This window comes from Nelusetta ayraudi, unplaced genomic scaffold (genome assembly GCF_046127955.1).
Source record: "Nelusetta ayraudi isolate G7.1 ecotype Tasmania unplaced genomic scaffold, CSIRO-AGI_Nayr_v1 ptg000016l, whole genome shotgun sequence".
In the NCBI taxonomy this organism is placed as follows: Eukaryota; Metazoa; Chordata; class Actinopteri; order Tetraodontiformes; family Monacanthidae; genus Nelusetta; species Nelusetta ayraudi.
In genome coordinates, this window is record NW_027466066.1 from 6,212,912 (window position 1) to 6,234,426 (window position 21,515).

The window sequence follows — 21,515 nt, forward strand, 5'->3', positions numbered from 1 at the left end:
GCTGTCTGTTTGCCCACGTGTTGGTCTTTCTGGAAATAGGCGATGAGTGCGCAGCAAAGACAAGGCAGGTGCTTCAACTCGGTGTCTTTGATGCGCCGTTGTTCCGCTGGCCGCCCCTCTCCTCTCTTTGCACAGTCCCGCGGTTGCCTTGCCTTGGCTCCGCGACCCTCTTACCCAGCCGCCCGGTCCAACTCTCCCACCGCAAGCTCACTTCTTTAGCGCATGTCAATATTAGTTTAGGATTATTTCTGGAAGTCCAGGAGGGTAAAATCGTTTTTTTGAGATTACAGAGCCAGGCGGAAAATAATGAGGACGGAATCCGAGAAACTGTGGAAGAGCCATTAATGAATATTTATTATTTGCACAGCACACACAAATGATTTAGCTCGGGCACACTGTGGGAAGCTAAATTTGGGCGAAGCCGCATGGTGTCCTGGCTAACCTCAGCCCGGAATAGATGAAGACAGAAGTCACAGTGCCGTGTTGGGCTCCTGGGCCTGCAGATGAGGATGGGAGGAAGGAAAACGGAGCGGCTGGCAGTGAATCCTTCCACGAAGGGTTGATACTTGATAAAAGGCTTCACCTCTCGGTCTGCAGTTAACATCTAACTGGGATTTGGCAACCTGCTGCCGAAGGGTACTCTGAAAGTTGGCGGTCCGGTCTTAAAAATGGGTCCTCGCCATCATAGAATAAAATGAGATTGTAAGAAAGCACCCATTTGTTTTGTGCATGCTTTTTTTTATTTTTAATAGCGGATGGCATTTGTACAGGAAAAAATAACCTGTTTTTCAGGATGAACTCCTTTTTTCCCCAGATCTCTATGTGATTCCCAGGCCTGGTCTGGGCAAAGGGGTTCTGCTCGTTTGAAGCAGGCAGAGATTAGTCATGCATTTCCTAGCTACGCTTACAGGCATGTTGTCTTTAGGGCTCTGAACTATATCGCCCTTAGTTCCTGACAAGATGAGGTTATTCACCCTTTCCCCAGCCAGAAGCCAGATTGGATTTGATCACGCTGGAGCCTCGCAAAGGAACTGAGGTTGAATCAAGTCTCCTTGGTTCAAGAACTACATCAGCTCAAAGATATGTGATCCCCTCAGCGCCCCATAATTCCTTCTAAGTTTTTACCTGCTGCACTCAGAGGGATTTCCCCCACACAGTGTGTGTGTGTGTGTGTGTGTGTGTGCACGCGCGCATGTGCGAGCTCCCTGCTAATGCTCAGTTAAAGTTTAGCATAAACCCATTTATCAAATCCAATCCTTCCAATTAACACAAATTCCCAAATTTATCTGCTGCCAGCGACTTTTACGCGGTTATCTGATCTGAGGCGCTCAAACCTTTTCCAGGTGAGGCGCTACAGGTAAAGAATCTATCACTGCAGGGCTGTGCGAGTTCAAAAGTTCAGCTCCCCGCCGTGACTCCTGAACTGAATGACCTGAGCCGCGGCTCTGACTGGCGGTTCCGCCGCAAAAAACGTCGCGCTGTAGCTTTACACTCATCTGTTCCCGTCGACGCAGAAGCTGCGTCATCGGCACAAAAGCACTTTTGTCCCTCTGCGCGAGACGTGGCTACTCCGAGCACATTTATCTCTGGCGAGATCGATAATCTGTGTAATCCCGACGTCAGAGTGTGACAACATGTGAAGGAGTGTGTGTGTCTGTGTGTGTGTGTGTGTGTGTGTTTTTTCTGAGGTATTTTAGGGGAAGTATTACCCGGTGGCGTTACAACAACACTGCCCCTCCCCACCTCCACCCCCCACCCTTTGCCTTGGTGCCTCTGCTGTTTGAGGAAAGAGTGGAAAGTCCATAAGCAGAAGCTGGAAACTGCGACCACAAGCAGCTAATGCACAGGACACTTATTCATCTCACACATGACCACAACCATACACACACACACACACACACACACACACACAGTAGGGGTGGGGAACAAGGGCAGCAGCAGTGGCAGTAGCAGTAAATTGGTAGAGACACCCGTCAGAAGCCCCATGAGTCACCCACTGGAAAACCTGCGGCGCTACAAAGCCAGAGCAGATATCCGTCAGAAATCATTGCGACTGATGGGAGCTCCACTGATGTACGCACACGTACAGTATATACACACAATTAGGCCCATGTACACGCAATCATGACGTCGTACCTGCCCATACATGCAGGGCCACACATGAGCGGTGGTGGCAGCGAGGTCAGCGCAGCAATGTCGAGAGTTGTGTTGTCCAGGCGCAGGTGAGCTTAGTCGTGTTACCACGTCTCGGTCTTTGAGGGGTTTTTAACAAGAGCCTTTTAGTTTTCCCTTGCGAGGTCACCTGACAATATGGAAACTGCATCAAGGCTCAACCCCAAATCAATCTCAAATCCCTGGGTATTATGTCTAACCTGAGGCAGATCAATGTGGTTCTAAGGCAGTTGTTAGATCTTAGAAGAGAGCAGTGTTGTTGTTTATAAATAGATAATGGATGCTTTTTTTGTCCCATATGATGCAAAAGTAGAGAGTAGCATACAGTATGTCTACAACTGGTCAGTGAAATGTGGCTCTGAATGGGCTCTGACTCTGAAAACACCTGCGGCCAGGTGTTTGTTCTGCCGTCTGGTTGGCATTTGCATTTCTTTTCGTAGTAGTAGATGTAAGCGCATTGCTAACTTAAGTTAACCTAAGTTCATCTGGATAATTAATCATGGCAAAGTCACTGTAAATCATTCTCCTGCATTCCAGACAAGTGATGCACACCTCAAGCTGATATGAGCCATTCACTTTTTCGTTTCCCAAGCAGGAATTCTGTTTTTATTTCTCCCTCCTCCTAAATCTGGCTCTTCATCAGCTTCTAAACTGGCATTCTAGCTGAGTCAATTAATCAGCATTCTATAAAATGTTTTAGCTTTTTTTTCCTCTCGCAATTTATGCTGTGTGGTCGGGCAGACCGGCGTGTGTGACGTGTGTGACGTGTGAGAGATTCCTCACACGTCACACATTCTGGCGTTGGCAAGGCCGGTGGCAGCGACCTACACCTCACACATGACCTCCTCACGGTCAACAGGTCAGATCCTGTGATAATCCTGTCCCCCCGGCAGCCTGGCATGCATGCATTTGTCGAGCCCGCGTGCATGCCTGCGCGCCTGTTTGTGATTTTCACATTCTCGTCCCAGGTTTGGCTGGAAGGGTTGACCGTGCTGGTTTCACACCTGATGGTATAAAAAAAAAAAGGTGTTTTCAGGGCTTGCTGCTAAGAGGATGGAACACAGTGAATGTTTGATTTGGCAGGTGGCCGCCTTTCTCATTTCCCCCATGTGAAGTGCAGCCTGCGCAAGAGCTTGGAGCTTCATGCGAATGTTTGAGCGCAGACGTGTCCCTGCAAGCCGATGCATTTGCAGCTTAGTATGTGCGCAAAAGAAAAAAGAAAAAATCCAAAAAATCAAGTGTGCATTTTTGCCCCGGAAGGTGTCAGGCGGTCTGCACCTGCGAGGAGACCTGCAGAGGGCATCGCCGTCATCTGGAGAAGCGAGAACAGAGGGAGAGGGCTGAGATGAAACAGAGAACAAAGGCTCCTCGCTCTGCCCCCGGACATTGTTATTTCAAGCGTTTCTCATCAAAAACCGAAGACGGGGAACAATGCGGAGCGCAGAGCACTCGCTCGGAGCGCTCTGCCGGGAGCAGCACAGTCAGCTCTTTCAGCGAGCAGAAGAAAGGGGGGAGTAGAGGGGGGAATCAAAGAGCGCAGAGGCGAGCAAGAGGGAGGGCCGGGGTGAAAGATAGAGACACCGACGGAGATAAAGCACCTCATCCACAGGAGGCTTTAGTCTTCAGCGCTCCTTTAGCGCCTCGGAGCAGATGCGACGCAAAAAAACATGCATCGACATGGCCCGAGCAAGGGGGAGCTTTGTGTGCACTCTGCAGCTTTTCAAGTTTCCCCCACCACCACCACGGCCCTCTCCGTACCCCCTCCACACGCTGCTTTATTTCAGAGAGGCAAGAAGGGAAAAGAAACAAGAAGACTTGAAAAAAAAAAAGAGGGAAACCATGTCCTCTTTTGGCGAGGAAAAAAAAGAAAAATAAACAGACTGAAGAAAGTGCTTTCGTTCTGCGGGTTACGCAGTTGTGCTAACTTGGCTCATTTGAGTGGAAACATATACCCACCCCCTGCCCCCCTTTCAAATTTACAAGAGTCAAGATGTGACGTTTTTGCCCCTCATGCCTCCACTCACAGGCCCCCTTCTCCAGTTGTTGGGGAGGAATGCTGCTGCTGCTGTGGATCGGATGGCAGTGGGGATGATTGATCAGGTGGAAAAGGGAGTCATGATAGAGTCCACAGTCTGCGCAGAGCATGTTCTGCATGCATATGCCACATGCATGTCATATATCTACTGTATGTCTGTGTGTGTGTGTGTGTGTGTGTGTGTGTGTGTGTGGCTGGCAGCCGTGCATGTGGGCTGCCTGGTTTGGTCACGTAAAATTCCTTGCGCAGAACAGACAGACTTTACAGCGATGGAGACACTCGGCACCGCGGTGACGTGACCCCGCCGCTCGACCCCACAGGACGCCGGTGACACTCTGACGCGAGAGACGGGCCACAGTGGGGAACGTCAACAGGGGAGCAGCCTAAGCCAAAAAGCTTAGGCTGCTGCTTGTTGCCACACTTGCTACCGAAAAGCTAAAAAAAAAATTAAAAAAAGCTTTGCTGCCCCAACCACCCTTTCATCTGGCCTGTTTGAACCTTTACCGACATCTTTCAGATAAGCAGCTAAATAGTTAAAGATGACCTCAGGCAGTGGCATTGGCCGACTCATGCAAAATGCATAACTCTGTGCACTTCCACTTGGAAACTGCCCAGAAGTGAGTTAATGTTTCATGCGCTTCTGTGTGCACACTTCTCCTTCTTCACCATTGCAGGGCCGCCGCTCCTGCATCCTTCTGCATTTTCTGTTGTTGTTTGAAAGGAGACTTCAGTCAGCAGCCACCGAGTGACACTTGAATAAACTTCAGTAAGCTTGGAATTCGGTCCTAGAGAAACAGATATGGCGCTGGCTTAACCCCCCCTGGAGGAAAAGCGGGGTAGTTCGGTGTGGCGAGATTCCTTTTGTATGTTTTCCAAAAGTTAGAAGATCAAGTTAGAGTTCTTAAAGCTGCAGTGCACTCGACAATGACGCACAAAACCTTTGGTTCACACAGGGTTTTTATTTTATTTTATTTTTTTCAATTCTTCAATATACCTGCATGTATTACTTTTCTACCCACCATGTCCCCTGTTTTGCCTCTCTGTCTTCTGTTTCGGTCATTTAAGGATTGCACGCTGAAACACCAGCAGCTACAGAGCAGAGCTTTGTGACTGACGCTGACCCGCACCTGCAGTCGCACCTCACGAGGTTCCATTTCATTGGCTTGCACTGGTGGGAGGTTTATTTCAAACCCCTAAGGCAACTTGAGAGCCTGGAGTGAAAAGTGGATTCATCTGATGAGGGCCAACAATCTAAATAGGTACGTCGCTCACGTGAAGTTGCCATAACAGAAGCCTGTGGCCTTTCCAGAACTTTTCTTAGTCTCCATGAATCTGTCAAAGTTCTGAAGTTTTTTTTCAGACGCTAAAAATTGGACGATTAAGATTTACTGTATGTCTTCCACATCTCGCCTGCCAGTGTTTCCGGAGAGACTCTCAGCCATCCGGGCCTTCGCCACAGTGAAGAGGGGAAGAAAAAGGGGAGAAACTGGGCAAACAGGAGGTGTCAGCACAGTAAAACAAAGTGCAAAATGCCAGTGGGTAAAAGGTTTATAGGCCTAAATCTGGCTTTGATTTACTTCTTTGACAATACTGGCCGCTTTAAGAGGAGACCCCCCTCCACGGGATACGTGGAAAAACTTCAAGAGACTGGAGACGGAGGTAGAAAATGCTCGCCATCCCTGCCAGAAATGCTTGATATTGTGCAGGTCTGTAACCCCGCGGTGCATTCTTGGCTCTCGCGTTTGCCAACGTCCATGAAGCTTTGAAGACAGGAGGGCCTGTAGTGAGCAGGCACTGCAGCTCGGGCAGGAAGGGCCTGCAGTGGTGCAGCAGAGATTAATACTGACTGACCTGAGGCCGTTCTCCTGTGTTATGAGGGACAGAAGCTACCGGGACGCTGCTCCCGTATGCCGTTGACAGTGATTTGACCTTTCGACTCCATACGCTTCAGCCGCGCCATACGTCTCCCCGGCACCGTCGTGTTTAGTTTTCCAATCTGTCGCGGTTCCCCTCAGAGGGAGGGGATGCGTGGAAACCAAATCAATCAGCGCCGCTTCCTCGCTGTTTCCTGCTGTTTGCGGAGGAGCTGAGAGGAGGATCTCGCCGCTGCTGCACAGTCTCATAGTCACAGGGGAGCTACCGCGTGTGTGTTTACATGCGGTGAATCAAAAATAAGCAGAGCTGGTAGAGGATTTGAGAGTTTAGTCAAAGCACATGTTTTTTTTCTGCCCACAGTCATTTAATCGTAGCTGCAAACTGAGGATAAGCATTGTGATAGAGGAAAGAAAAGAAAACAGATGAAAAGTAAAGAAAACACTGGTGGAAATTAAAAGAATAGACAACTCCCAATGTAACGACATCAAAGGTTTCGCGCCGCTCGCGATGAAAATGAAGTGAAGCCAGAATGAAGTCACATTTTTCGACGCAAGGAATTGTGAAATTGGCTTCCTGTGTCCGAAAGGCGCGCCAAAGTCGGACAGTTTCACATCGGCAAGGACGGTTTCTAGAAGGAGTCGGTGTTTATTTTTCTCCCGTGAGTCATCCTCCCTCCCAGACAGACACTCCAGCGGCAGCGACACACCTCCAACACACTGGAGCTCTCCCTCAGGAGTCACGCCGTCAATCTCCGGCACACAATCGCACCGGGGTCAACTCAGAAGCTACGCGGTATGACTGGTCGTCTTGCGCCACCTGTAGGTTAAAAAAAATCTACTAGAAAATAAAAAATGCGGGAAAATAGGAACGTTTTGTGCGCAAAAGGAAAGAAAAAAAAAAAACGGTGCTACCTGCGTCCGTCTGTCTCCCTGTTTGTCTGTCAATATTGTGTCAGACAGGAGAGGAGAGAAGGTCTCTTTCTTTTTCACCGCCGCCGACGTTTTACAGCAAGGTTTATTTTTCCTAAAACATCACTCTTACAAACTGGAACTTTTTTTGAACAACCCAAACATAAAACAAGAACGAGGATTTCTCGGAGAACACACTCGGTCTTTTGTGTACTTTGTTCCGTCGTTTAGTTTAAAAAAAAAAAAAAAAAAAGTCGTCTCTCAGTGCTGAAGGTAAAAAGTAAAGGTCACGTTATAAATGTTCTCCTTAAATACTTCACCTCCACTGCTAATATAAAATTATGATTCTTGCTCCAAAGAGGCTCGACTCGGATCAAATTACGTCCTTTTAACGGCCTTTAAAGAACATGTCATCTCTCTTAATAAGAGCTGTGGCTTCTTACCCTCTTCGTGATTTCATCACACTTGCCTCCGTCTGTTTGTTGTACCCTCCAACCGTAAAGAAAGGCTGTAAAAAGTCCATTTACTGCTCCAGGCAATGTGTCGACGGAATTCAAGCTTATAATTAACTGAGTAATTGTTATAGCATGCAGAGTGTCTCTGCAAGATTAAACGATTAAGTGCCGAGGCAGTAAAATAGGTGAAACTGCGTGTTTTATGGACGTGGAGTGGAAAAATTCAGCCCAGAGTTTGTGTTGGATTAAACAAACGCGGTGCACTAAATCATGTCTATTTCCATAGCTGCAAGTTGGGAACTCGACCGGACTGCACCTGTTTCTCCCTCCATGCTCGCCGTTACAGCCCCAAATTAAAATTCCACTCTGACAGATTTAGGGGAATGAGAGGTTTTACATCAATGATGTCAGTCCGAGCGTTGAAAGACGTGATGCAGTGCTTTAATTTTTTTTTTTTTTTTATTGTTTTTTTTTTTTTTAGATATAGCTAGAAGCCCCTGCGAGCGCCGTCATGTAAAAGTACAGGGGCACATCAAGATAAATCAAAAGACAGTGTGGAACAAGACCACAATGTGCTGCCAAACACAAGATGCATCCCATCCTGCCATTAGAATAATCTTCATTCAATCCTCCTCCTCCGGGGATTTTGTTTTATAATAGCCTGACAAGGGCTCTCAGCAAATACTTGACAACTGAGATAAAGAAGAAGAAAAAAACGACCTATCACAAAAGCAGGCGTGAGGGAACCTCCTGGGAGGTTGATAATTGTGCGGTTTGGCTGTGCGGCCACATGCGTAGAGATGCTGGTGGGGTGATAGAAGAGTTGACATGAGGGAGAGGAGGATGTGGAAGTCGTATGAAAGCAGCCAGAGTTCCTGTGAGGGCCAACTGCAAATACTGACTATAAATACTGGATGAAAAACACTCCTGGAGAAGAAATTCCCCCAGCCGGGAAGCACAGAAAACATGCTGATGTGGGCCTATTCAAGGTCCCAATTTTTGTGTGTATCCTGAACTGAAGTGTAGTAGCCTCACATCATTAATTCCCCCAAGTAATGTCAAGGTCTTTTCTATGGGTCTCCATAAAACAGTCCTCTGTTCAAGAAGGCCTCATGCTAAAAACCCTGTTTCAGCGTCCTGCTAAAGCTGATGTTCTATAAGAAATTTCATTGTTTCAACCAAAAAAAGACACACCTGATTCTGGATATTGCCACTAACCTGGGAGGGGTATCAGTGCCCTGTGTGACATCACAAATTGCTGGTATCCCACAGCATAGAAGAAGTAAGAGCATAGAAGAAGGAGGAGAAACTTTTCTCACTCCTGGGGATTTTCCACAATGTGGTGCAATTATTTCTAAAACAGTGATATCAGGCATGAGAATGACCAGCTTCTTTTGAGCCAGATGTGCCTTTCAGCCCAGAGAGGATAAAAACAAAACGTGCAGCACATTAAAAGGGAAGGGGAAACTACCGGTTGCCATGTCAGTGAAAATACACTGTAAGAGACAACGCTGGGAGTTGTTGCTTAACTTTTGTTGGCCTCCCGTGTTGTTGCGGGGCAACTTCCACTTCCATTAACATTCGCTAAGATGTGTGTGTATATGCAGCTGTGTGCACGGCCTCACCTCAGTGATTGATTGAGGCAAAGGTCGCCGCATGAGAAGGTGTTGAATTCTCTATAGTCATGTTTAGCGCAAGGCAAACTGGGCTACACAACCTCGTGTTTGCTTTTACATGTATATATGTATGTGTGTGTAGGTGTGCGTGCCTGCGCACACGTGTGTGTGTGTGTGTGTGTGTGTGTGTGTGTGTGTGTGTGTGTGTGTGTGTGTATTTTCACCTTTCGTATCCTGTCGGCAGGACTTCAAAGAGGCAAAACACTGACCAAGAGCTTCATCACTATGCTCACTCCTTCTTTCCCTCAGAACTCAGTCTATCAATTGAATTAAGTCAACACTGAGCCTTTGTTTGAGGGGTAGATCCATGTACAAATAAACCATCTGTCTGCCGACTACTTGAGTGGGATTGATGCCTTTATTCAAGGCCTGCACTGCCCCTCTATTGACTCCTGTGTGTGTCTTTGACGGACTGCCGGGTGTCTCTGTTCTTTTTTTGGTTGCAGGGCTGCTGAGGAGCTGCTTGTCGGAGCAGCAGCACTGCTAGGTGTTCCTCCGAAGACGAGATGGAGGAGAGGAATGAAGAGGGGAATGGAACAGAGGGAAGAGGAGAGGATGTGGCACCACCACCACCCCACCGACCCTCCGAGCCCTTCCCCCAGCCCCCCAGCCCCCCAGCTCAGCTCTGGCCTGTCATCTGTGAACGAGGGCTGAATGGAGAAACTGCAGGGACTCTGCGGCGTGGCACCGCAGCTCCCTGCAGTCAGTCAGGGGCCCCCGGTGCCATCCATCACACACCACATCCAGGCCTTTTATGGCCTGAAACAGAGGGTGGGTGAGAACGGCGGGGCGAGACGCATCCTCTTTCTCCTGCTTTTGCTCCCCGAGCGGTGAATGTGCTCTGCCCCAACAACCCCCACTTCCCTCCTTCCTCCCCCACCGCCATCCAAGTCAGGGCCTCCTTAATCAGTCTTGTGCTCTCAGTTTCGCGGAAGCATCATACCGTTCGTGCCTGACTCGCCGGGCTCTCCTCCCGGAGAGAGACACCAGGTCCTCTGAGACGATGCCAGGTCCACTGGCTTCCTTAGACTCGCACCAGCTTAATCCGGTTACCTTTTAAACTGAACAGAAGGTCCGTCGCCCCTCCAATTAACGTGCACAAAATCAGCGGCGCTTGGCAGGGATGTGGATGTTTACCCTCCGCCAGAGCCCTGACAGACTCCATGAGCCGCTCCTAGAAAAAAGACAATCGGACACAATCGGAAGCAGAAGAATGTGTAAATATTAATAGAGGAATGTTGAAAACCCATTTGCTTATTCAACGTGTTTTCGCTTGGCTTCCGTCGTCCACAGTGTTTCCTGTCACTATATTAAGGGTGCCAAAACAGGGGACCACACTCTTTTTCTGTTCATGGCATCTAATAATAATAGTGGGTTGAACTCCAGGTGACCATGAACAAGTGAGGAAGTTGCTTTTATGAACTTACCCATATCTAAAGTTGAATGAACAGTTACATATTGTTTTTATATACTGAGATACATATTAAAAACAGATACATATTAAAAACAGACTTGCAGTCCTGAAGATACTGAAGATAATCACTGACACAAATCCTTAAAGTGGATCATAATGTGAACATGATTCCTTTGCAGACCGACTTTTTGGATCATACTGACAAAAGATCTTTTTTATGGATCATTACTATCACATCCACTTTCTACCAACACTCATCTTGCACTCAGCTTCACTGGAGCGCTGGACATTATCCCAGCTTGTCTTGGGGCGAAGGACAGGTCGTCGTCTGTGTTGGTCCTCAGATGAACTGCATAGTATTTAATGTTTAAACGGTCAGTGGAAGAATCCCCCAGTTACACCTCAACATGACTAATAACCTAGGGGAGGGGTCTGATTCAGTCTGACTGAGCATTTGTCCCGAGAGACGTGCTCTTGAAGGAACTGTTGTTCACACCGACTGGCAAGATGGAAACATCTGCTCAGCCGGGCTTCCTACCACAGCCAGGTGAACAGGGAGTCCCGTTGAAGAAATGTTGAGATGTTGTCGTGTTTGTCTCACTATTACCATTTCCTCAATGTTTGTCAAAGCAGATGTCCATCTAAAGTTGAGGTCCTGCTTGGAATAACCTTTGGAAATTCTGAAATATCAACACACAAACGTCCCTTTTCACTAAAAGTAATAACACGTGATGTCAATTACAGAGTTAGCTTCTCCCCCTGGTAGCAAAACTCAATTCCTTTCGGGATGGCCAAACGAAATTCCACCTTTCCGTTCTATGATTTTTGGAATTGACTGCTCTATATTATTGAAAATAAAAGTAATAGAAATCTTTCTTTCTATGTTACATGGGCACTTTTATCCTCTCGGACATAAATCTTCACTGACTGGGATCTTCTTGGTCAAGTGCAGCGTGAAGTGGGAGAAAAGAAAAACGTTGATGTATACTGCCCCCTTGTGTTCATGGCAAGAGAAAACGTGATAGCAAACAGCTCTAACGTTAGAACTTTGTTACTTATAACACAAAACATAATGCTTGGTCAAATAATGTTTCTGCTCCTTCCTTAATTCTTTGTTGTTTTCTTTTCTCTCGCTTGGCTAGCTTTGGCTCTCTGCTCTCTTTACCTCAGTTTTTGTTCTCTTCATCCCTTTAGACTCTTTTTATTCTTGAAAAATATTGTGTGTGTGTGTGTGTGTGTGTGTGTCTTTTAGTGTCTTCAATTTTGTCTGAACAAGAATCTGCAATTTGGTAAGCTTGTTTCTTGATATTATCACTTCCACAACAACCTCACATAACACTAAGAAACAAGATACAAACAAAAATACAAAAAAAAACTTCAGAATTTATTCTGATCATTACATAAAAAAATTACAATTTCACAAAAAAAAAATGCATACATACTTACTAGCACACACTAGCACACTGAATGTTGCAGTTGAGGCAGAAAACAAAGTTACTGTTCTACAGCCAGCAGCTACTGAACAAAGCACTTAATTGACACCCACATTTTTAATTTCAAGATTTAAATTCAAGATTCGACACAAAACTTTTGACAGCGTTAAACCAAAACACATGGGTGCAATGAAATGTCGCGGAATCCTTGCAAAGCTCAAAACGTAAAGCACACAAAGGTTTTTAGAGCCCTTGAATTAAATAGGTTATAAAAAAAAATCATTTAATACAATTGGCAACAATATTCTTTAAATAAAAAAGACAAAAATAAATATGAACCAATATCAAAAATTCTAAATACATGCTAATGTGCTACAGCAGAAACAAAAAAAAAACTCTAAGCTTCGAAGGCACAAATAAAACTTTATAACCACTGTCTTCCTATTTTCACCTTCAAGCGTACATTCAAGCACAGATACGTTTATTCTATGAAAATCTCCTACCGGATACTATAAGTGCACATCAAGCTACGTGTGGGCTTTGCCTACATTAATCAGCTGCAACAGTCAAAAAAACATTACATTGTGATATCATACGTGATCTCAAGTGCAGTACTGAATACAATCATTTCTTTTCATTCAGCAGGTTGAGTTAAAGACACTCGTCGAACAGGCAGCACTGTGTGGCACAGCAATTAGGAGTCTTTAAAGGATATAACTTAACATTCAGGCCGAGTCATGCGTCAACCCAAGGAGTGCTGCTTCTTCAGGCTGTCCGAGTGCCTCAGTCTCTCCTCAGGGGTCCTGCGGTACCAGCTCCTAAGGGCAGAAATTGAACTGTTTAGTCTATAAAATGTCAAGAATTTCTAAAATATTGAATCTGAACTGAAAAGACCAACAAAGCAATCAGCTATTTTCACCGCAGAAGAAAAAGGAATGCCCCCTTGAATTGATGGCACATGGGAGCCAACGTGTGTGATGCCAACAAGAGTGTAAACATTAAGATAGTGAGTCAGATAAGGGGCCAAATGTTAAGCACACTGAAAGCAAACATATCAACTTACCCCTGGCGGCTCAGCTGTCCAGCCATGGGAGGATTTTGAGTTGGGTTTGACTTCTGGACTCTAAGAAAGTTTTTAAAAAGTCTATTTAGGGGGCAGAATATATAAACAATGAAATACAGCAGACAGAGGTTCATCGAGTTTCCTCTGCTGTTTTTGGCACCTGTTTGTCGTGGGGCTTTTGGGTTTCTGCTGCGCCTTCCTTGCCTGTCCCTGGGACTCACCAACTCTGGAGGCAAATGTAATACATAACAACACATTCACTATTTTTTTTCATACTAAAAAGAATACCAGTAACAACCAACCCACAGAAAACTGCAACTATAAAATCTGCTGTGTGGAGGCTTTTTGGGAAAATTGAAACAATATGCAAACAAATGCTGAAAATAACTTTTTAATATTACAAGCTTTTGGTTTTGACACAGTTACATCTCTACCTGCAGGGGTGTCCTTGTTTTATCTTACCGCTTCTTCCTGTCCAGAGACCTCTGTGTGGCGGCGGACAGAATCACCTTCTCCTTGGCCCCTTTGGTTTTCTCCTGAAGGGTTGACACACTTAGTAACCGGAACAGTCCGTGACAACACTGCAGCTAGATATTTTTCAAAGATTTACAATCTCTCGCAGCTTCCGCTCCGCCCTCAGCTCCCTGTCATGCTGCAGCATTCCCAATCGGTCGGCGAGAGGCATTTCAAAGAAGATGTCGTGGATGTTGTAGAGTGCTGCACGAAGCTGAGAAGAGAGGGGGGGGATGCACACATAAGCACACGGGGATGTGGGAAGGACCTCTGCTGTCCATAGAGGGTAACTGCACCGCCATACCTGGGCCCTGACCCTCTCCTGCAGGGAGAAGTCTTGTGCTGTGTAGTCGGCTCTTTTCAGCGAAGCTTCGCTGTGGAAGGAACTGATGAATAACTGCGTGTCCTGAGGGCAAAGAGGGCAAAACATTGATGATATTTTTTTTTTTGCCCAAAAGCAATTCATATGCATTTTATGATGATTTTAATCTCACCACAATGGTTTGCCACAGATGTTTGACCTTCTCCGTCTTGAGCAGCCTGCGTGTGAGGAAGCCGCGGATGATGGCGCCAATTCGGCAAAACGCCCTCTGCTGTTCTGCGGTCAGAACCTGCGAGAGACGACAAAGATGGGAGTGAAAAAAAAACCATCTCCACACATTGTGGTCAGCTTCGTCACACACACACCTGACTTAGCCTTGCTCGAGGTTTGTTAGCCGCCCTCGAAGGCCCCCACAAGTAGGCTGCAGGCTGGATGGAAGGAGAGGAAACTCTCGAGCCGACAGGACTGGGAAAACCTGCAGAGAGAAGGTAAGTTTGAAACTTTGGAAACAACATTGCTGCTGCGTGATTGGTTGGTTGGATATTTGCGTGAACGTGACAATACCTTTACTGTTTCCCGGCGAGCGGTCAGACGGCGTACGAGCAGGATGGAGGGAGCCCATTGCAGAACAGCCGTCGCTCACAGACCTGCAGGTCTCCCCGTTAGATCGCTGCTCTGTGTCTCGGAACTCCTGAGTACACCAAGTACACACAGGTACACAAACACTCACACTTCAGCATTTTACAGGAGGACACAGAGGGAAAACCAACATCTGCAAATAAATCAGGTGGTCTTTTCTTCTTTTACACTTTCTAATAAATAAATGGAATAAAATACATCCATCGCAATAGACTGCTTCTCTGGTTGATGATGTGATTTCAAATGCTCACCAGACAGAGGCGCTGTTGCTCCCTCTCCTGCTGAGCCAGGAGCAGAGACATCTGCAGGGCGTGCTCCTCCTCCAGACGCTGCATGCCCTCCAGCATGTGTGTGCACCTCAGGTTCTCCTCTGTGCACAAAACAAACACACAGACAGTCAAAGCTGTTTTTAGGCTTTTTTTTATCGTTGCAGAATTGCAAAAGTTATTTGCAATGCAATGTGCATTAGAGCAGCGGTCCCCCACTTTTTTTGTACCAGGGACCAGTTGTATGCATGAAAATGTTTTCGCAGAGGCGAAGGTGGAAACAGCCATTTTTCAAAATAAGATCCAGAAGTACGAATGAAAAAACTTTCTTGTACCAAGAAAGATTTTCTTTGTGGCCCGCTACCAAATGATCTGTGGACCGGTACCGGTCCAGAGACCAGGGGTTGGGGACCCCCTGCATTAGAGAAGCCAACTACAGAACCTCACCTGTCATGCTGCTGTGCATCTCGGCTGCACTCTTGAGGACAGTCGGTGTGAGTCGACCGTCGCTCACCCTGGCAGGTTCTTCGGGCTCCGGCCCGGCTGTGACCTCGCCCAGGTCAGTGCTGATGCGATGCCTCAGCAGAAAGGGAGAGGGGTTAACCACCGTGTACGACTGGTTCAGGGGGGCCACGGGGACGCGGCGACTGGGAGGCATCCAGGTGACTCCCGCCATGAGACGAGGAACCCGTTCCTGGCTCCGGTCTATGTGCTCGGCTGCGGCCTGGTGGTTGTGCGGATGGCTGTCCAGCGTGTGGCTCCGCCGCCGAAAGCCCGCCATGAGAAGGTCGTGCTGTCCCTTCGGACTGGACCTCGAGGCACCGACGGGGCTTGTTTGTGCTTCCTGAACTGGGCTGGTGCTGCAGGGGCTGAAACGACGGCTCCTGTCGCCTCCTCCTCCGCCGACCTCGACCTCCCCTGAACTGAAGGAATCGGAGAGCCTCGTCGCTGCGCCATCGCCTTCCCCCAACCTTCCCGGGTGTCTTGCCAGAAGATCTGCGAGGCTGATGGGGAACGTGAAGGGGATGTTTCCGGCAGAAACCGGCCGCGGCTTACGCCTCTGCGGCCGGGGGCTGGTACTCAGCTCCGGACGGGGCAGCTGAGCGTAGCGCTCAGGTTGACTCGGCGACAGGAGCTGCTGCTGCTGAGGAGGCAGATGTTGTGGTAAAGTGTGAGGTAGGCCGACAGGGCTGTGACGCAGGCTGAAGCCAAACTGAACGCCCGTCTCTCCCGGTGGACTGCAGCTCTTATTCTCCTTGACAGTTTGAGGCGGGGGGGTCCTGGTGACTGCGCGGACAGCTCTGGACTCCTGCTGACCCTGCTCCCGCTTCACGTACTCCCTGGATCTCTGGAGGAGGCTGTCTAAACTGATGTCATCCTCCTCTTCCTGGTCGCTCCTCTCCTCCGCCGCCTTCGCGTCACCATTGAGGACGGGTGCTACGGCCCAGGCTGCAGAAGTCGTGTTCGTCAGAGGCTCACGTGCAGGTTCTTTGGCAGGTTCAGGTGAATCTGTGACCAAGGTGTATCCACCAGTGTTTGGCTCCAATATGGATAATTTTCGACGGTCAGCCTCTTCATTTGGTGCTTTCTGCGCCTGTGCAGTCACAATAAATACAGATTAATGGTCACAAATGCATCAAGCAATAAAAGGAACATACTTTGGGTGTGCCCTAGCGAAAAGGAAAAAGGCCCCGTCAACACTTAAATATAGCACAGTCTATATTTGGAGGCAGTCAGACAATCTATGGTCAAGTCTGAAGATGTCACAGTAGAGTCTGAAAGAGAGTATTAAGGGGCTGACAGGTAGATTGATATATTTGTAAAAAGCGGCTATGCGCAGGCTCGATGCATCTTTTTCTAGTTAATAAACTGGTAATATTGTATACTGGATCCGAAAACATGTGATCTGATGTGGCAAACGGCATTTCTATTATCTTTTCCACTTGGCACTGTAAAAAAATAGCATATATAATATTCACATCAGTGATCACCATGTGTTCTTTGGGACTGTACAGTTCTCTGCTACTGACCTGAGCTTGTTCTAATTTGCTCTGGACGCGGGTTATAGTGTTGTTCCTCTGCTGGTTCTGCCTGTTCAGCTGCAGCTGGAGCGACCTCCGCCTGTGTTCACACATCTCCCTGCGCTGCTCGGCGCTCAGCTGTAAAGCCACAAGACATTCGTTAATGCACATTTTAAAGATGCTGCAGACAATAGCCATACCACCTATACAGGAGAGGTCGCACTCTTTTGTCACACTATTCTGTTGTACCGGCAGAATGTAGCTAAACATCCTTTAAGAAGAAATGCAAAACATGTTTTTTCCAATGATTTTTAGGGCTGCCTTACTCACAGCTGCTTCTTCCTGGGAGCTAATTCTGTCAACATTCACAATGAGAGTCTCCTGACTAGCACAACAACAGCGGCACTCTTCTTCAGCTATTAACTCTGCCCCCTAGCCCAGGGAACACACTGATCTAATATTAGACAAGGCCGACATGGTCTAGAGCAGTGGGTCTCAAACTTTCTCTGTCACGCCCCACTTTGGAGGAAGAAAAGTTTTCATGCCCCCCCCAAAAAAAGAATTTGGGGCTAGAAGCCCCAATTTTGACGTGGGTGTGTCTTGAGGGATCCTGATGAACCTGCAAGTGGCCCCATGTCTCTAGGACAAAGTTGACTTTTGACCCCATAGACTTGTATGCCATTAGGGTTAGCGATAAGGCTGGAATTAGGGTTAGGGTTAGGGTTACTGCTGGAATTAGGGTTAGGGTTTCGGGGTTCCTCATGGGCTAGAAGCCCCAAATTTGACGTGGCTGTGTCTTGAGGGATCCCGATCAACCTGCAAGTGGCCCCATGTCTCTAGGACAAAGTTGACTTTTGACCCCATAGACTTGCATGGCACTCCCCACCTTGGAGAAAAAAAGATTTCATGCCCCCCTGATAAAAATAAATAAAACGTATCTCCGTGTAAATGTGCGCTCCATGTCAAAGTGACATATCTTGACATGCCTCCTCTCTTTGCGAGCTTGCGACAGAACATAGTTACCATGGAGCCCGGGGATACAAACAGTGATTTGGTGACAGACTCACTGGCTTTAGGGATACATAACGTCTGGAAAAACACTTGCTCTTATTATGAACATATCTGGAGCATCTGATAGTCACGGATTGTAATAACCAATTTGGGGTAATTACTCATATCAGCTTATTTCCTCCTTACCAAGGGCGAAAGCACGGCTCTTCCATTGAAGTGGATGACGGAGCGAGTCTGCAGGGTCCAGAGTGGCTCGCATGACTTCTTTGTGCGTGGCCCCTCTTGCTGCAGCAGGGCCAAACTCTTCTGACAGAACACCTCGTAGCTCTCCATCTATGGAGTCCCATAAATCCACAGCTCCACTCTGGTGGGAAGGTGAGATAGTGCTTGTCAGGCTGTGTAATTGTGATAGCATATACTGTTATGTGTTATGTTATTTCTGTGATCATTAACTCCCATTGAAGTCTTGGTGGAGGTGTGTTATCTGACATACACATGTTCCAAATGTGCTCTGATGAGTGCTCGTGGAGACGGTCTAGGAGACACATACCAACTGAGAATTTGAATGATGACGCTTGTGTGATTTACATGATTTTTGTTTTCAATAAACCCCTCCTTCTTGTCCCCCAGAATTCTGACAGCAATGTTCTGAGATTGAAGTCAAATATGTGAGACTCTGTCGATAAGGGGTTAGGTAGGGTGAAGTTCAATGATAGATCCATTCACTCCACCTGAACATAATTAAAAAGAAAAATTATGCTTTCAAGTATTCACCTGCACCCTGGTATAACGTTCTGTGTATCCAAACTTGCATTGTAACGATTTTTAAATTGCAAAAGCCCTTGTGGCCCTGGTTGAACTAGTTCCTCAGTCTGAGGATGTGACTCAGGAAGTGACTCAAGGTTATTTCAGAAGGAATTATTGCTGTGTTTCCACAGAACAACTGGTATCAGCGTCTTTAAGGAGCTTAGCAACATAACAGAAAGGAACCTATTACAGTGATTAGATTAGCTCAGTATTGTGAGCACATCTCCAAAGGGTTTGATGAGGGTGGAAGCTTTGGAAGCTTAAAAAAATAAAAATAAATAAAAATAAAAATAAAAATCTCAATCACAGGTTCAGAGGGGTTTGCTGTCGGCCCCTTCAACCGCACACTGGGTGCGGATGGCCGTAAGAGAACCATCTTGGAGCAGAAGTGGTCGAACAGGAAAACAAACATCCCACACAAAAGAAGGTCTGTCTGCAGTGCTCGCAGCAGCGACGTCTATCGCACTCATCACATTCCGCCCATTCCTCTGCACTGACTGACTCGGATTTCCGTGTGTCATCATGACCGTCCGAACGGAATCGTGTGTCCAAAATCAATAAGGGTGTCCTTCTAACGGGAAGGCAGTCAGCACATGGACGGTACCCACCGACCTGCTGCAGACCGTGTGCAGGGCGTCCAGTGGCGATAAGAAATGTGGGCAAGGTACGATGTGTGTGTGTGTGTGTGTGTGTGTGTGTGTGTGTGTGTGTGTGTGTGTGTGTGTGTGTGTGTGTGTGTGTGTTGGTCGACAGACACGATGCTTTCAGTAAGCAGTAAGTAAGGAGGAGAAAGCCAATTAGGACGTAGCCGCGATTAATGAAGAGTGATTCATTACAAAGGCAGCGCAGCAGCAGCGGTATGCAGAGACGTAAAACATGATAAAGGTTCATATTAATCTATTTAATGTTTGTCTCTAAAATATCCTCGAACGCCTTCGCCTTCTGAATGTTTCGGTACAGATGTGAATGCCGGTAGTCGGTCTTAAATTGGCGTTTATTTCCTGTCTTACCTTCACCGTCTTGAGAAACAAAAATCCCTCCTCTCTTCGTTCAGTCAGTCGGTATTTCAGGCGCTCTAACTGACAACAAGGTGTCGCCGTGAAATTATTCCACACGTTTCTCTCCCCGGTCTCGAGTAAAATCTGTGGTTACCCATCATCATCCATCACCAAGCACGTCGTCCGCCTCTTCCGGTGTGATGCCGAGTTCTGCATCCCTGCCGAGACGTGCCAGCACCTCGCCGGAGCGCGCGGCACTGTAGCTCCGTGGCGCTTCGGCAACGCCAGTTTGATTTTAAAAAAGAAAAAAATAATGAAACACGTGTGATGTGTTTTAATAAACAACACATTGCACATCGTGACAGTGTGTTGTTTATTAAAATACAACAAACTAAACTATATTGTATTTAGCGACGTCTCTGCGCGCTCCCGCGAGATGCACGCCGCTCTCGGCTGGCGTGCACAATCCGTCATGACACCGGAACGGCGCCTCCTAGCAACAGCACGTGGGCTGCGTTCCAATAGGGTTCCACGGGACCCGCTCGTGTTGCCTCGTCCCGGGCTTCACACTCGCCGTTTTCATTCAGGCGACAAGAGGGCTAATCACAGGATCATTTATTACGGCTCTACTGGCCAAACGGGACAAGACAACGAGAGCAACAAAAATAGTGAGTGGAGTCAACAACAACAACAACAATAATAATAATAATAATAATAATAATAATAATAATAATAATAATAATAATAATCGTTTAAACAGTATTCCAATACAAAAATTTAAAACACTATTTAAAAAAAAAGAGACATTCAATTGAAATTAAAATGTTTATTGAAATTTTCACAATTCATCTGTGTGCACAGGCACACCTGAATGGACTGGTTGAGCAACGAGCACCTTTCCCTTGTTGTTGTCCAGCAGAGTTTCAATGTCCCTCTCTGTAAAGGTGGCTTTCTTTGCATCCTGTCACAAGGGTATGTTCAAGTTATGTTCCGAACAGAATTTGGAGAATGAAAATATTTACCTGGCAGACTCAGTTTACCTGAATAGATGAACGCTTCACCCCAACACATGCTGTGGACAGCTCATAACACAGAGCTATTTCTAAAGACTTTGGTTTATTTACCAACACTGTGTGGAACTGGTCGTAATGAGCTTCTGTATGGGAATATTGATTTGGATGCAAAGGATTAGATACAGCAATAAAATAGAAACATACATATACATTTTATCAGTTGATTTGAACGTTTCAAACCGCTCTCACCAAAAAGGCTTATGCAAGATGATCTAAGTTTGTCTTGAGAGACGAGTTTGTTTGGTGGCATTTTCTCACACACAGCCCCACTGATTAGACTCTCCACTAATTTTTGTCTGTTTCCAGCTGGAGCTTCCTTCATGGCCATTTCAATCTCTGGGAAGTGCAAAATATACGCATTTTACATTCTTTGTAAGAAAAAAAAGTTAATATTTACTTACTATGGAGTAAGTGGAAACATGAATCACTTCAAGTGACTTTAACTCACTGCTCTTGTCAAGCTGAATACATCTACATACCTCGTGCTGCTGTTAGGCAACCCTCACAATAGGCATCTGATGAAAAGGAAACAGCCGATGAACACACTTTGCAGGTATGAACTGTGGCCAAAGTACAGTGAATGTGACTTACGACGTTCCATGTCTTGAAGCTGCACTGGAATAACAAAACACATAATTAAAATCCCAACAGCTGTTATTTTCATAGTGAGATGTAGTTGATCAAGCTAACAAAAACAAAACAAAGAAACACCCTCTCAAATGGATCCAGAGGCAGAGCAGTTGTTACCTTATATCTTCTTTTACGGTCACGTGGTCACAGGAGACAAAGAATCACGCCAGCGTCACTCCACAAATATCAAGTTTTTCTGGTTTT

General features: G+C 46.7%; 1 protein-coding gene and 1 long non-coding RNA gene across 2 annotated transcripts; both read right to left on the bottom strand.

The window, feature by feature from the left end:
- Positions 1-11,898: 11,898 nt before the first annotated feature.
- ccp110 (centriolar coiled-coil protein 110) lies at positions 11,899-19,789 on the bottom strand. Its single transcript, XM_076024204.1, has 14 exons — positions 19,621-19,789; positions 17,990-18,167; positions 16,802-16,930; positions 15,219-16,365; positions 14,757-14,875; positions 14,431-14,557; positions 14,232-14,341; positions 14,039-14,155; positions 13,849-13,950; positions 13,642-13,758; positions 13,494-13,567; positions 13,192-13,257; positions 13,032-13,091; positions 11,899-12,786 (listed from the first exon to the last, which is right to left on the bottom strand). The coding sequence occupies exons 2-14, from the start codon at positions 18,134-18,136 to the stop codon at positions 12,711-12,713; spliced, it is 2,391 nt and encodes a 796-aa protein (XP_075880319.1). The 5' UTR covers positions 18,137-18,167; positions 19,621-19,789; the 3' UTR covers positions 11,899-12,710.
- Positions 19,790-20,419: 630 nt separating this feature from the next.
- Positions 20,420-21,420, bottom strand: LOC142886937 (uncharacterized). The gene is made up of 5 exons (XR_012926465.1): positions 21,273-21,420; positions 21,161-21,196; positions 20,871-21,017; positions 20,649-20,764; positions 20,420-20,569 (listed from the first exon to the last, which is right to left on the bottom strand). It is a non-coding gene; the product is annotated as an uncharacterized LOC142886937 (long non-coding RNA).
- Positions 21,421-21,515: the final 95 nt, after the last annotated feature.

What these genes read in the sequence shown, in the direction of transcription:
- ccp110 (XM_076024204.1), bottom strand. Translation starts at nt 18,136, where the DNA reads ATGGAGAGCTACGAGGTGTTCTGTCAGAAGAGTTTGGCCCTGCTGCAG. An exon ending in AGCGGAAGCTGCGAGAGATT is followed by an intron (nt 13,568 to 13,641) that starts GTAAATCTTTGA and finishes TCAACCCTTCAG; the next exon opens with GAGAAAACCAAAGGGGCCAA. An exon ending in AAAAGCCCCACGACAAACAG is followed by an intron (nt 13,092 to 13,191) that starts GTGCCAAAAACA and finishes AAACTTTCTTAG; the next exon opens with AGTCCAGAAGTCAAACCCAA.